This window comes from Bos mutus, chromosome 5 (assembly GCF_027580195.1).
Source record: "Bos mutus isolate GX-2022 chromosome 5, NWIPB_WYAK_1.1, whole genome shotgun sequence".
Lineage (NCBI taxonomy): Eukaryota > Metazoa > Chordata > Mammalia > Artiodactyla > Bovidae > Bos > Bos mutus.
In genome coordinates this window covers 45,090,806-45,104,835 of record NC_091621.1, presented here as the reverse complement: position 1 = coordinate 45,104,835, position 14,030 = coordinate 45,090,806, and the positions used below count along the sequence as shown (strand labels likewise).

General features: G+C 50.8%; 1 protein-coding gene across 1 annotated transcript; it reads left to right on the top strand.

The window, feature by feature from the left end:
• Positions 1 to 439: 439 nt before the first annotated feature.
• KRT74 (keratin 74) lies at positions 440 to 7,913 on the top strand. The gene is given in 10 exon segments (XM_005906996.3): positions 440 to 913; positions 1,511 to 1,725; positions 2,162 to 2,222; positions 2,717 to 2,812; positions 3,286 to 3,450; positions 4,889 to 5,014; positions 5,348 to 5,389; positions 6,459 to 6,679; positions 7,166 to 7,200; positions 7,681 to 7,913. Coding segments are annotated over 10 exon segments (1,668 nt in total).
• The last annotated feature ends 6,117 nt before the right edge of the window (positions 7,914 to 14,030 follow it).

Below are 14,030 nucleotides of genomic sequence, written 5' to 3'. Positions count from 1 at the left end.
GGAAAGCTGGGGTTTTCTGATGAGCTTTCTCTGGACAAAGCTGGGCATTTCCCCGGCTTCTTACTGACAGATAAGCAAGAAAGAGGCAGCCCTGGAAAAAATTAAGCTCGGAGATCTCTGAAGGGGATAACTCTCCAGGTCCCTAATTAGGATCACAGATAAACGCCTGATTCGACCACTCCAGTCTGCAAGGGCAGCGTATTCTGCTCACTATCAGAAGAGCTTTGTTGCTGCAAAGGGCTTGGAGATGTCTGTTCCACAAATTGCCCATGGCCTCAGGACCTTCAGCAGGGAGAAAGCAGATAGAGGAGCAACACCCTTTTCTGGTGTTCAGGGATGGACAGAATAAAAGGGAGCGGTGCTCTGGGTGCCCCATCAAAGGTTCTCTCTCCATTGGTGACTGCTTTACTCCAGCATTGTCACCCCCAGCTCTGGCACCATGAGCCGGCAACTGAATATCAAGTCTGGTGGTGACAAGGGGGGCTTCAGTGGGCACTCTGCGGTGGTGCTGAGGAAGGTTGGGGGCAGTGCGGCTTCTTACCGCGCACCCAGCAAAGGAGCTGGTGCTGCCTTTGGAAGCCGAAGCCTCTACAGTCTCTGTAGAGGGGATCTCTGTGTTCCCCTCAAGGTGGCTGGCAGCAGTGTTCGGACTGGAGGTTACAACTTCAGGCTTGGCTCTGGGTATGGAGGGGTCTGGGCCAGCAGCTTTGCCGGCAGCATGTTTGGCAGTGTGGTCCTGGGGCCTGTGTGCCCATCCATGTGCCCACCTGGGGGCATCCACCAGGTCACTGTCAACAAAAGCCTCCTGGCTCCCCTCAACGTGGAGCTGGACCCGGAGATCCAGAAGGTGTGCGCCCAGGAGCGGGAGCAGATCATGGCTCTGAACAACAAGTTCGCCTCCTTCATCGACAAGGTGGGTCTCCCAGGTGGATAAGACAGTCCAACGAGCTGTGCATGATCCCCTTCCCCTGGCAGTGCACAGGGCACTGTGGATGGAAAGGTTGCTGCTGGATCTCATGAAGGGCTCTGTGATCATAGCACAACCTGTGAGCTAGGTAGCATGAAGGAATAAATGAATGTGTTGCTTTCTTTTACAGAGAAGGGTGGAAATTTTGGTAAAGGGTAGCCCTACCTTGAGGAAGAATTGATGGGAATCTGGAGGTCAACTGGACCTCTAGCCCTTCAAGGCAGATGCAGGGCTGATAGAACCATCACTATTCAGAGGGAAGGGCTCATGGTACAGAAGAAACACTTAGCTGAGACAGAGGAAGAGCATCTCCTGGGGCTGGGTCAGGCAACAGAAGCAAGTATGGAATCTCCTTCTTCAATGAGTTTTCAGTGACTGGTTTTGCCTGAAAGGCTACAGAATGAATTGTAAAGGGTCTTGTTCGCATGGAATTCCATGAGTGGGGAGTCAGGACTGGAACCAAATGTCTTTAGAAAAATCTGTATAACCTGGTAGGGTCCATGGTGTTTTTCCACGGGACTTGTAGCATCCATCTGATTCCAGGTGAGGTTCCTGGAACAGCAGAACCAGGTGCTGGGGACCAAGTGGGAGCTGCTGCAGCAACTGGACCTGAACAACTGTAGGAAAAACCTGGAGCCCATCCTCGAGGGCTACATTGGCAACCTGCGGAAGCAGCTGGAGACACTATCTGGGGACCGGTTGAGGCTGGACTCGGAGCTGAAGGGCATGCGGGACCTGGTGGAGGACTAAAAGAAGAGGTGAGTGGGTCCAGCCAAGGTCGTGGGTCATGTTCCCAGAGGCTTCTGGGATCATCCAGTCTCTGTGCCAGTTTTTAGGAGGGGAGGGAGCAAGCACCGGGGTCAAGGGCTCACACGCCTCCTCTGACTGTGAAGGAAGGACCACCCCTATTTGATGAGAACTTCCTACCTGGTTAATGGGAAGGAGTTCCTTTGCTCATTGATCCACCAATGGGTTCAGTGACTGGTTTGGGGCACCTGGATATTTTCCCAGGGTCCAGAGAATAGAATGTTAATGAGGCAATTCAGGGACACAGGACTGCCACCACCAGCCCCTGCAGTGCTCCAGCAGATTCTGTGGGGACTCTGCATCCGCAGCACTTGCCTGGTCAGTGTGAAGAGGGCGTCACCTGGCCAAGGGAACTGAGACCTCTGTATCTTCTCTCCTTGCCCACAGGTATGAGGTGGAAATTAATCAGCGCACAGCAGCTGAGAATGATTTTGTGGTGCTCAAGAAGGTAAGAGTGAGAAGAGCCTATGGACTCTGTTTTCCTTCAAATCCCTATCCTAACCAACCCTGCTTGGGACTCCAGCCCTGGTCTTCTTCTGGGAAGGGGCTGGTACCTGAGTAGAGATGGAGTCATATTCTGGCCTCTAGCAAGGTAGAGAGGACACACGCCTAGGATATGGGTGGAGACAGATAGGAGAGAATCATGGTCTGGGAATTGGAAACCTCTGGCTCAGCTTGGCCTTCCTGTTGTGACTTGAGGAAATTTACTCTACTTCTCTGAGCTTCATTTCCTCCAGATGTAACAGAAAAAGAGCAGCCCCCACTTCTTTATTTAGCCCCAAAGATGCATAAGAGAGAAAGCCAGTATTGAGGGTTTTTATTCACCAACCTGCTTCCCTTGGTGGGCAAAAGATAGGAAGTTAATTGACTTTTAGGGCAAGGACAGGGCACCTGGTGGGATGTGGGTGATATTGACCAATGGCTCTGGGTGCCTCTCGGCAGGATGCAGATGCAGCCTACACAGTCAAGGTGGAGCTCCAGGCCAAAGTGGACTCTCTGGACAAAGATATCAAGTTCCTTAAGTGTCTGTACGATGCGGTGAGGACACCCCCCCTCCCCTCCCCCACCTCTTTCCAGCTGAGAGATTCCCTGGCTCTTCCAGGGAGATGCTAATAAGAATGACTGAGGATAAACAGAATTAAGGGTGTTTTGATGGGAAGGTGCAAAACCCTGCACTGGGAGGCCATGGAAGTATAGGATCCTGGTCCCTGGAAGCCATATTCACAGGAAAAAAATCTCACTGGGGCTGTGATAATGACCTTGGCAGTAGGCAGGTAAAAATGGCCCCATGAGGTCCTAGATGCCTGATACTGTGAATTGCAAGAAATGCCTCCCATGGCCTGCTACCCACATGGGGTGTATCCTGATGTGTGAGCCTTTTCCTCAGCTCCAGCAGGCATTTCTTCCTCCACTTTGGCCCATTCTGCCAGGCACCACAGGCCCAGAAGTCTGATGGGCAGAGGAGGGAGGTGGGGGAAGGACCCTGACTCTGTCCTCACCTCTCAACTCAGGAGGTGGCCCAGATCCAGACTCACATCAGTGAGACCTCTGTCATCCTGTCCATGGACAACAACCGTTACCTGGACTTGGACAGCATCATTGCCGAGGTCCGAGCCCAGTATGAGGACATCGCCCTGAAGAGCAAGGCTGAGGCTGAGGCGCTGTACCAGAGCAAGGTGAGGACTGATTGGGTCTCTCTCCTCCACCAGCCTTCCTTTCCTGGGAAGGGACACCTCCACCAATGGATGTGAGACATCCCTTAGGAGATGTGTTGAATGAAAGAAGGGTTATAATCAATGCCATAGCGACATTCTACTCAAAAAGAATTCTTGGCAAAAATCGTTATCAAAGATAAGCCATAAAACTGGGTAGGCATTTCCAACAGAGAGGGACAGGCCATCCTCTGATGGAGGAACGAAGCGAGGTGCTCTTGCTGTAAAATAGGGATTAGGTCATGTCACCATGGGGAAGAAGGAGAGTAACAAATATGGAGGAGAGTAGCTATGGGTGACCTGTAGTGGGACAGAGAGTAAAGAAGAGGGTGCCATGAGCTTCCCTCTGATCAGTGTGGAAGGACTTCCAAGAAGAAGAGGTGGGATTCTAGGAGCATTCTGGGGGATGGCACTTATGCTTTGAAGTAAAACCCTTCTAGGCTGTCACTGAGAAGACCGTTTACCTGGGGGCCCTATGGGGCTTCGCACCTCCCAGCTTTCTTGGCCATTAAATCCCACCAACAGCAAGGACCACAGGTTCTTTGTTCCCTGTCCAGGGCTGTGTCATCCTCTCTTTTCTGAAGGACTGGCCAAGGGTGAGGGGAGGATCTGAGCTACAAGTCCTGAGCCAACAATCCCACCACCTCCAGGGTACATGCATGCGGTCCTTAGCCTTGGCCCTTCACCCGTCACTAAGGAAGGATTGTAGGGGAATGTAAATTTCATGGGACCAGGGACCTCACCCACACTGCTCACCTCTGTATCCCCAGTACCTAGAACAGAACCTGGCCTTTAAAAGATCCCTCTATAAAGAGGTGCTAAATCAATGGAGAGGTTCAGAATTCTTCTATTTTGGAAAGTGAAAGTGTTAGTCACTCGGTCATGTTCGACTCTTTGATACCCCATGGACTGTATGTGGCCCTCCAGGCTCCTCTGTCCATGGAATGTTTCAGGCAAGAATATGAGATTGGGTAGTCATTCCCTTCTCCAAGGGATTTTCCTTACCCAGGGATCAAACCCGGTCTCCTGCATTGCAGGTGGATTCTTTACCAACTGAGCCACCAGGGAAGCCCTATTTACTTTGGAAGTGCTTAATACATGCAAACTGCATTTTCCCTTTATCCTCCCCCAGAAAAGATTAGTCAGGGAGATGAGAAAGGAGGATAGGCCCAGCAAATAGATTTCTGCTTAGAGAAACAGGTGGACTTCTTGGTCAGAATCAGCTCCAAACAGCTGGAAGGATAACCCAGGTCATGGCTCTATCACCTCCTGCCGCAGAGCTATCTCCCCTGGGTTGCTCCGGTGGTGGAAGGGTTTGCTCAGGACACTTTCTTTTCCTGGGGTGGTGAGGGATATAGGGGGAGTCCTGTCTCATCACCAACTTCCTGTCTCTGGAAACCAGATCCAGGAGCTGCAGCTGGCAGCTGGCCGGCACGGGGACGACCTGAAACACACCAAGAATGAGATGTCGGAACTGAACCGGCTCATCCAGAGGATCCGCTGTGAGATTGCAAATGTGAAGAAGCAGGTGGGCAGCAAGCCCACAGAGAGCCCTGAGGTCGGGCTTCACCCTCTGTGAGGGAGAGACTGGAGCCCATCCTTGAGTGAAAAGCAGATGTCCCCTTCCCAACTTGGGACTCTCTGGACCATTGATGGTCCCTCTTCCTCGCCATACCTTGGGACCCGTACACTCAGAGCTGGCTCCCTGCTCAGAACTGGAGGGGCCTTGTACTTATTTCACCGGACTCTCACAGATCAGATAAGGAAACTGGGCTGGAGAGAGGAAGGGGCTCTCCCAGGGTGTCCAGCTGGTTATTAGGATTAGAATTTAGGTTTCCTTTCCTTTTTCCATCTTTCGCAGGCCTTTTCTGTGTGCAGTAAACCTGCCCCATGTCCCCTTCAGGTATGCCGCTCCAAGGGCAGGCCCCACACCTCTTCCTCCCACTGGACACTCAGCGCATGTAGGGCTGGGGGGGCCTCTCCTTGGGACCCTCAGTGGCCAGTTAAGGTCCTCCTCTCACTGCTGTCTCTGGGTGACCAGTGAGGATGATGGCAGATGAAGATGCTCTGGGTTGTCTGCTGGGGGACCCTGTCTTGTCTGAAAGCAGAAAAACATCATATCTCTGGGGAGATGATTTTAAGGGGGTAGGGAATCCTTCCCCAATTGACCCTGGCAGGTCAACTCTGCCCAGTGATAGAATTGCCAAACCCGGAAGAGCTGAGCCGGCTCTCCTTCCTGCACCCACACAGCCTTCCAAGCCAGGTAATGTGGGGAATACGGGGCCTGCTTTCCAACTCGACACGTGGCTGATTCACAAACTCTATGAGGACCGTTTCTCCGCCTGGTAGTATTTGCCATCACAGTGCCACTGGATGTTTTTCAGGGCCCAAATGCTCTGTCTGAGGCCATGGATATAACCTCAGGCCCTTAACCTCTTGTTATATGGGAATGTTCCCCTAATCCATTCAGGCCAGACTTGGGGAGCATTTAGATAGACCCTCCCTGCAGAGTGCTAGAATAGTCCAGAGATGTACACTGTTGGGTGCTAATGGGTAGGAAGGGCCCCTGCTGGGAGACACCCTGCGGGTAGGGGTCTGATCACAGAGGTGCCTTGGCACGCTGTCGGATTCTTGGAGGCTCCAGGTTGGGGTCTCAGTGTGATTCTCCAGGACAAGGTGGACTTGAAACCAACAGCCACTGGTTTCAACCTCAGGCACTAGACAACTTGAGAACATCCAAGTCTCTTCTTGCGGTCCTGAAATCCAACTGCTCTGACAGCTTTTCATGGGCCTTTAAATATCCATCTACAAAAGAAAATAGAAGTGACTCAGATACTGTGTTGGCTCTGCAGCAATTACTTGCTACCACCTTGGACCTCATCTGTAAAGTGAGGGGGGTTGGGACCTAACCGTTAAGATCTAAACATTGCTCTGGGTTCTGATGGTCTTCCCGCCCGTCCTTTGCTTCTCAGTGTGCCAATCTGGAGACGGCCATTGCCGATGCTGAGCAGCGGGGAGACAGTGCCCTGAAGGATGCCAGGGCCAAGCTGGATGAGTTGGAGGCTGCCATGCACCAGGCCAAGGAGGAGTTGGCCCGGATGCTGCGTGAATACCAGGAGCTCATGAGCCTGAAGCTGGCCTTGGACATGGAGATCGCCACCTACAGCAAGCTGCTGGAGGGCGAGGAGTGCTGGTGAGCAGGGCAAGGGAGATGCCACAGTGGGGGCGGGGGACTGTGGGTGGCTCCCTGCTGGGCAAGGGACCATTTAAGAGGTAAAATAGGAAAGACAGCAGTGCTCATGACATGAGCACAGAAGGGGGCTGTTTGTTGATTGAGCTTAGCTTCCTGCAAGAGGAGGTCAGATGTGAAGCACAGGTGGTTGGGTGGTGGCATGAAAAGAGCCAGTGGGGTCAGACAGACCTGGATTTAATCACTCGCTTTGCCGTATGTCAGCTATGTGGTCTTGGAGTCTGTAAATTTTATTATTTATTTGCTCATCTGTAAATGAGCAAATAAATAATCCTCCATTTTATGGAGGATTGTAATCTCCGTAAAATGAGGTTGTTTTAAGGATGAATTCAAACGATAGGCATATAAAGGCAGGAACCCATCAAAAGGCTCAGCCGAACTAGACACTTTCCTGAGGTTTTTATCCTTCTCTAACTTTCTGTCTTGCAGGATGTCTGGGGAGAATCCCTCCTCTGTGAGCATTTGTGAGTATCCCCCAGAGATGGGTTGAGTTGGGGATTCTGACTGGACTGGAAAGCTGGGGACCACAAGATAATGTGGTATCACCTCCAATCATTGTCTCCCCTCATCTGGGGGCTCCTAGTACTGTCTCAGGAAGGTTTCTCTGGCTTCAGAGAAAGTCTATTTGCCTTCTGTCCCAGGGAATCAGTGACTGAGGTCATGCCAACCCCATTTCCTTCCTGTGTCTCTCTTCTGGGCATCGTCATCCCAAGAAGGGGTTGAGAATACGGACCTGTGAGACAAATGGTCCTAGACTCTCTAGGAGGGCAGGGACCATTCTATCCCAGGTTGTCCTCGCCTCGCACAAAGCTTGCAGTGTAACTGGATCTTGACCCATCCTTGCAGTGTTTTTTGACCGCCAAGGGTCGCTGTGGGATGAAGGGGGTGGCTCGCTGAGTGATGCTGTCATCCTTCTTCCCCTGTTCTGGGTCCTTCCACCACAGCCGTCATCAGCAGCAGTGCAAGCAGCTTCGGCTACCACCCTGGATCCTCGGCCAGCACTGACCTTGGGGCCAGCACCATGGCCAGCACAGGGACCAGCAGCTCCAGCAGCACCCAAAGCGGGCAGACCAGGGCCAAAGGGGCACGAGTGGGAGACCCCAAGGACTCCCAAGACAAGAGCACCCCAGTCAGCAGCCGGGCAAGGAAAGCTGCCCGTAAAGCCCCTCAGCTTTAAGGGTTCTCTCAGCTGCTGGGAGAAGAGATGCTCTTGCCTTGCCACCTCACTTGGAGATGTCTGGCACAGCCCCCACTTCCCGAGTCCTAGGACCACCCGTGGTACGTGCGGCCACCCACATGCACTGTGGCCTGTCTCGCTGTCAAGTTCTGGTTGGCCTCATCCTCTCCCGTTTTCAGGTCCCATCTGGACTTAGTGACTTCCTTCTTCCCTGCTGCCCTCGGCTGCTAGGAGACTTATGGACACAAGCTATAATTACCTTCTTGGCCCTGGAACATCCCTAAGAACATCCCTAGAGAGAGAGGAGAGGAGGGAAGAAAAAGAGAGGAAGAGGGCGAGGGAGGGCAGGATAGTTTTCTCTATGCTTTGGTGGAGTCAGCAGTTGTCCGAAGGCTTACTTTGCAACCTGGAGGCGGTAGCAACTCTTATATGTTAAGCACCAACTACATCTATTGCCTTTAATTCTCATCCAATTATGCAAAGTAGATGCAATAAGCATCCTCGGGACAGAAGAGACCCACCCCCCCCCCATCCTCTGAGTGACTGTGGAACTCGCCCCCTTCACTCCCTGGGTGCTAGGGTCAGGAGTTGAGCCCAGGCCTGGTTGACTCCAGGGTCCATGTGCTTTTACACGCCACTGTTTCTTTAATGAAGGGAATGTCAAACTCACTATTATTTTGATGCAGGCAGCAGACTTAAGTTGCCTTTCTGTCAGTGGCTATGTGTTTATCTTTGGGCCTCTCTCTGGGGCTGTGTCCTGCAGTAGCTTCTGATTCTCAATTCCTGCTGCCAGGAGCTGTGTTCAATGAGGGAAGCTTGCTTTGTCTCTGGTGGTACCACCCAGCCCAGAAGTCCTGGTTCTTGTTGTAAATATTTCTAAGGATGGAGGCACCTGGTTCCTCCTTGCCTTGACTGAAGGATTCTGAATTTCTGCCACATGTTCAATAAACTGTCCTTGAGTAATGTCCAAGGTGCATGCCTGTCAACGTTTCAATTTTTCCAAACTGCCCATCTCTGATGATGATACATTCCATCTCGCTCACGGGCACAAGCCTTTCAGGAACCTGGAGGCTGCTCTGGAGGTGAACTCAGACCAATGGGGGAAACAGACACACACACAAAGCCACACACTCATACAAATCAGGGAAGGGCAGCCCAGTGCAGCAATGCTGAGAAGTGATCTGAACAGGGAAGCTAAGCAAGGAAGGCTTCCTGGAGGAGGAGGAGAGTTTAATCAATTAATTAGAAAAGTGAGAACATAGGTTCTTAAAAAGAATTTTTTTTTTTTAAATCCCATGGGCAGAGGAGCCTGGTAGGCTGCAGTCCATGGGGTCACAGAGTCAGACACAATTGAGTAGAAACATGAGGGTATATATAAATTAGATAACTGGTGGTGGTGGTTTAGTTGCTAAGTCGTGTCCGACTCTCGCAACCCTGTGGACTGTAGCCCGCCAGGCTCCTCTGTCCATGGGATTTTCCAGGCAAGAATACTGGAGTGGGTTGCCATTTCCTTCTCCAGGGGATCTTCCCGACCCAGGAATTGAACCCAGGTCTCCTGCATTGCAGGCAGATTCTTTACCAACTGAGCTATGAGGGAAGCCCTCTTAAAAAGAATTTAAATCACACCATCACAGTAAGTTTCGGCTTAGGTTTTGTGTGCTGGTCTTGTTGGTTGGTGGGTAGGGTGGGTGGGAGGTGAACAGATTTGGCAGTAGATTCTTAGATATGGCATCAAAAGCTCAGGCAACCAAAGAGAACATACAGAAACTGGACTTCCTCAAAATTAAAAATTTCTACACATCAAAAGGCATTACAAAGAAAGTGAGAAGATAATTTACAGAATGAGAGAAACTATTTGCAAATCACGTATCTGATTAGAGTCTAGTACCCAAAACATTGCTTTTGAACTGTGATGTTGGAGAAGGCTCTTGAGAATCCCTTGGACTGCAAGGAGATCCAACCAGTCCATCCTAAAGGAGACCAGTCTGGGGTGTTTATTGGGAGGACTGATGTTGAAGCTGAAACTCTAATACTTTGGCCACCTGATGCGAAGAGCTGACTCATTTGAAAAGACCCTGATGCTGGGAAAGATTGAAGGCAGGAGGGAAAGGGGACAACAGAGGATGAGATGGTCGGATGGCATCACCGACTCAAAGGACATGAGTTTGGGTAAACTCCGGGAGTTGGTGATGGACAGGGAGGCCTGGCGTGCTGCAGTCCATGGAGTCACAAAGAGTCGGACACGACTGAGTGACTGAACTGAACTGAACCCAAAACATATAAAGAACTTTGACATCTCAATAACAAGAAGACAACCCAATTAAAAGCGAGCACAGGAATCCAATGGACCTTTCTTCAGAGAAGACACACAAATGGCCAACAAGCACATGAAAAGATTCTCAACATTATTAATCATCAGGAAATTCAAATCCAAACCACAGAGTGGTACCACTTCACATTCACTAGGACAGCTGTAATAAAAAATAATAGAAAACGAAAACCGTTGATGAGCTGTATGTGAAACCGAACACTCTAAAACTCCTAAAGGAAAACATAGGCAGAACACTTTCTGACATAAATTGCATAAATTGCAGCAATATCTTCTTTGATCCATCTCCCAGAATAATGGAAATAGAAACAAACAATGAACAAATGGGATCTACTTGTACTCAAAAGCTGGGAGTCACCACTTCCTCCGTTCTTAAAAAAGAATGTAATAAAAACAAGGCAATCGGCTCTCACATGTGTGCCACTAACAGAGAGGAATGGACACTTGGAGGTCTGACAGTGATAGCTAATCTAAGATGGGGCCTGTTGTCAGGTGGACTGTCATCAGAAACCTGGGTACACAGGTAGACACGTGCTCATCAGCCCACAGACTCAAGCCTATGGAAGAGACTCAAAATATTTAACCACTGGTTTAATTAGGCACTAACCCATCACAGAAGGTGTCAGCCACAGGCAACTGAGACAGCCATGCTGGTCGCTACTGGCTGGACACCATTCTGCTTAAGTTTGTATTCACGACCACCCATATGAAGATGTGGGCCCCCACACGGCCTCTGACACCTATGGGAACAGGTCTATGAGCTGGTGAGCAGTGCTTACAATTCACACCATAAGCCCGGAGACTGGGGCCAAGGAGCAGAGAGCATCGTCCAGCCTCAGGGGGACCTGTTAGGCTGGAAGGATGCACAGAGCACCTGGGCAATAGGGTTGTGTGCAGAAAGCTGTGGCTGCCCTAGGGAGGGCTCAGGGGAGGTTTCTTAGAGAGGGGTGTTTTTGTTTGTCTTAAAGGATAGGACCAGTCTGCCTTGGTGGGCAGGAGGCTGGGAGAACAGCCCAGGGCATGTCATCAGGGGAAAGCATGATGCATGTGAGAAACATACAATTGTCTCATAAGCACCCCACCCAAGTCCTGAAATTATATTGTCTTCAAAAGAGCAAAACAGGCTAAGGAGAGTAGGGGTCAGATCTGCTTGGAGAGTCAGGGACAGGAAGAAGAGAGCGCGAGGAGTTGGTGCTGCTGAGCTCAGCTTCTCACACGCTTCAGGGCGGGCATGTACACTGGACATTTGCACACAGGAAAGCCAGGACAGCGCAGAGGCGAAGAGAACAGATGGCAGCCAGGCAGCTTACCTCAAATCCTGGTGCAACTACTCACTAGCTGTGCAACTTCCAATAATTTACTTAACTTCCTGCGCTTCAGTATCTTCATCTGTAAAATGGGGATAATAACAGTACCTGCCTCACAGGACTGAAGTGAGAATTAAATGAGTTAATATGTATGTAGTGCTTAGAGCAGTGTCCTGCAGAGCCCGTGCTGTGTGTTCGCCAGGATCATTACCATCATCATTATTATTTACAAGATGCCTCCCATCCACCTTGGGGAGCAGGCGGAGCAGGTATTAGTACCCCCTGTTTTAGAGATGTAGAAACAGAGGATTAGGAAGTTGGGAGACCTACCCGTGGTCACATGGCAGGACCAGGGCCTGGATGCACAGAGTCCTGAGTCCACATACCTTGCCAGAGGCTTGGGGTGGGCTAGAGAAAGGAGATGACCAGCAAAGCTCAAAGGAGATGGTCTTGGCCACGGAGTTGAGCAAGGAGGAAATGAGGGGGATGGGGCAGCCCTGGAAGGCACCTCTCTGGCAACCAAACAGCAGGGTGGGAGCAAAGCCAAGTGTTTGGGAGGACAGTCTTCCTTGGCTTTTATACCCCGGCTCCTCTGGCATGAACTCACTTTCGGCCTTTCCAGCTGCAAACCTGCTAAACAGCTGTCCTGCCCCCAGATGGATGGCTCTGACCATGGCCAAGTCCCCCAGGAACTGTGCTCTAACTGTCAGGCTTGGGACTGAGTGCCCTGCCTGCCTGAAACTATAGGAGGATGTAGGGGGATAAAGGGGGTACTTGTGCAGGATTCACAGACAACATGCTCTTTTCCTGAGTCCGTCTGCTGAGCAGGGCTGGCAGGACCGGAGCTGATGTCATCCAAATAGCCCAGCTCTGCTGCTGCTGCTAAGTTGCTTCAGTCGTATCCGACTCTATGCAGCCCCATGGACTGCAGCCTACCAGGCTCCTCTGTCCATGGGATTTTCCAGGCAATTGTACTTGAGTGGAGTGCCATTGCCTTCTCCAAAATAGCCCAGCTCATTCTCCTTAATTCTGGAGACAATTATTTGCTCCGAGAACCACCTGCCCCTTTCTCAGCACCTCCAGCCTCCCCCACCCAACTCCTATATCAGCTAGATTCTGCTTCCTCAAACATGTGTGGCTCAGACTCTGTCTGGCTCAAGAGCCCTCAGTGGCCCTATCACTCGCCCTGTCCCATGCACAGGGTGGGATCCAGGGTCCCTCAACCCACGGTCTCCCTTCACTCATAATCACACCGGCCTGAAGGGTCTTTGCCTCACAAATGCCCTTCTTTCTGCCAGCCTGGGTTGCTTTTGCTACTCCTCAGGAAGAGCCTACCCAAGCCTTTTTTCCTTGAAAGACTGACATTCAAACCCCTTCCTCCGGGTAGTCCTTGTGGATCCAGTGTCCCCAGGTCTTGCCTCTCCTCTGTGCATTCCCTTTTCCTTTCACCCAGCAAATACCCTCTTGGATTGTACTAGATCTTCTAACTCTTCTCTTTCTCAAACCTTCTCTGGAGGCTTATAGGACCCCAGAATGCTGAGAATGGGGAGCCAACGGATCCTGCAGAGGCCATGAAATCACATGAATGTGCAAAACTGATCATTCTCACAGATGTAGAAAGAAAAACATAAAGAAAGCTACAGATTATTCGTGTAAATTGAACAAAACATTTGGTTATAAAACCAAGAGCCATATAAATGTAATTCATTTAACAAGCAATTTAAAATTTCTTTGAACATTCAAGCTAGATGTTCTTGGTAATCTGGGGGTTTGAGTCTCTGATTGAACATACTTTCCCCACCAATTCACAGGTGAGTAAAACTGCAGCTCAGAGACCTCCATGCCTGGCCCATCATCTCTCAGAATTTAATTCCCACCTGGAAAACTGGGCAGGGCTTCCCAGGTGGATCAGTGGTAAAAAGAATCCGCCTGCCAATGCAGGAGACATGGGTTCCATCCCTGGGTCGGGAAGATCTCCTAGAGAAGGAAATGGCAACCCACTTTAGTATTCTTGCCTAGAAAATCCCAGGGACAGAGGAGCCTGGCGGACTACAGTCCATGGGGTCGCAAAGAGTCAGACATGACTGAGCGACTGATCACACACATACAGACAGAAAGCAGCCACCCCAATACTGCAAAGGGCATGAGGGGAAGATGAAGACGGGACATGGGACATGGTAGATCCCATCCTGTCTCCTTTACCAGCCTCCCCAGGCAGGGGACTCTGTCTCCTCTTGCCCGTAAGTTTCCCCAGGTCTCAGTTGAGTCTGGGGCAGGGCCTTTATAACCTTGGTGAACTATAGCTCTGAGCCGATTTTCTTTAGTACCTCCCTTTATCCCTGCGGCCAAAACACCAGTAAGCACCCCAGGAGCCCCACCTGGGCCCACCCTTCCTGTGAGTGGCCCAGAATGTTCCTCCTTCCTCTTCTATCATCTGCATCAACAACATTGGGTGTTGCATTCCTAATGGCCAGTATCTAA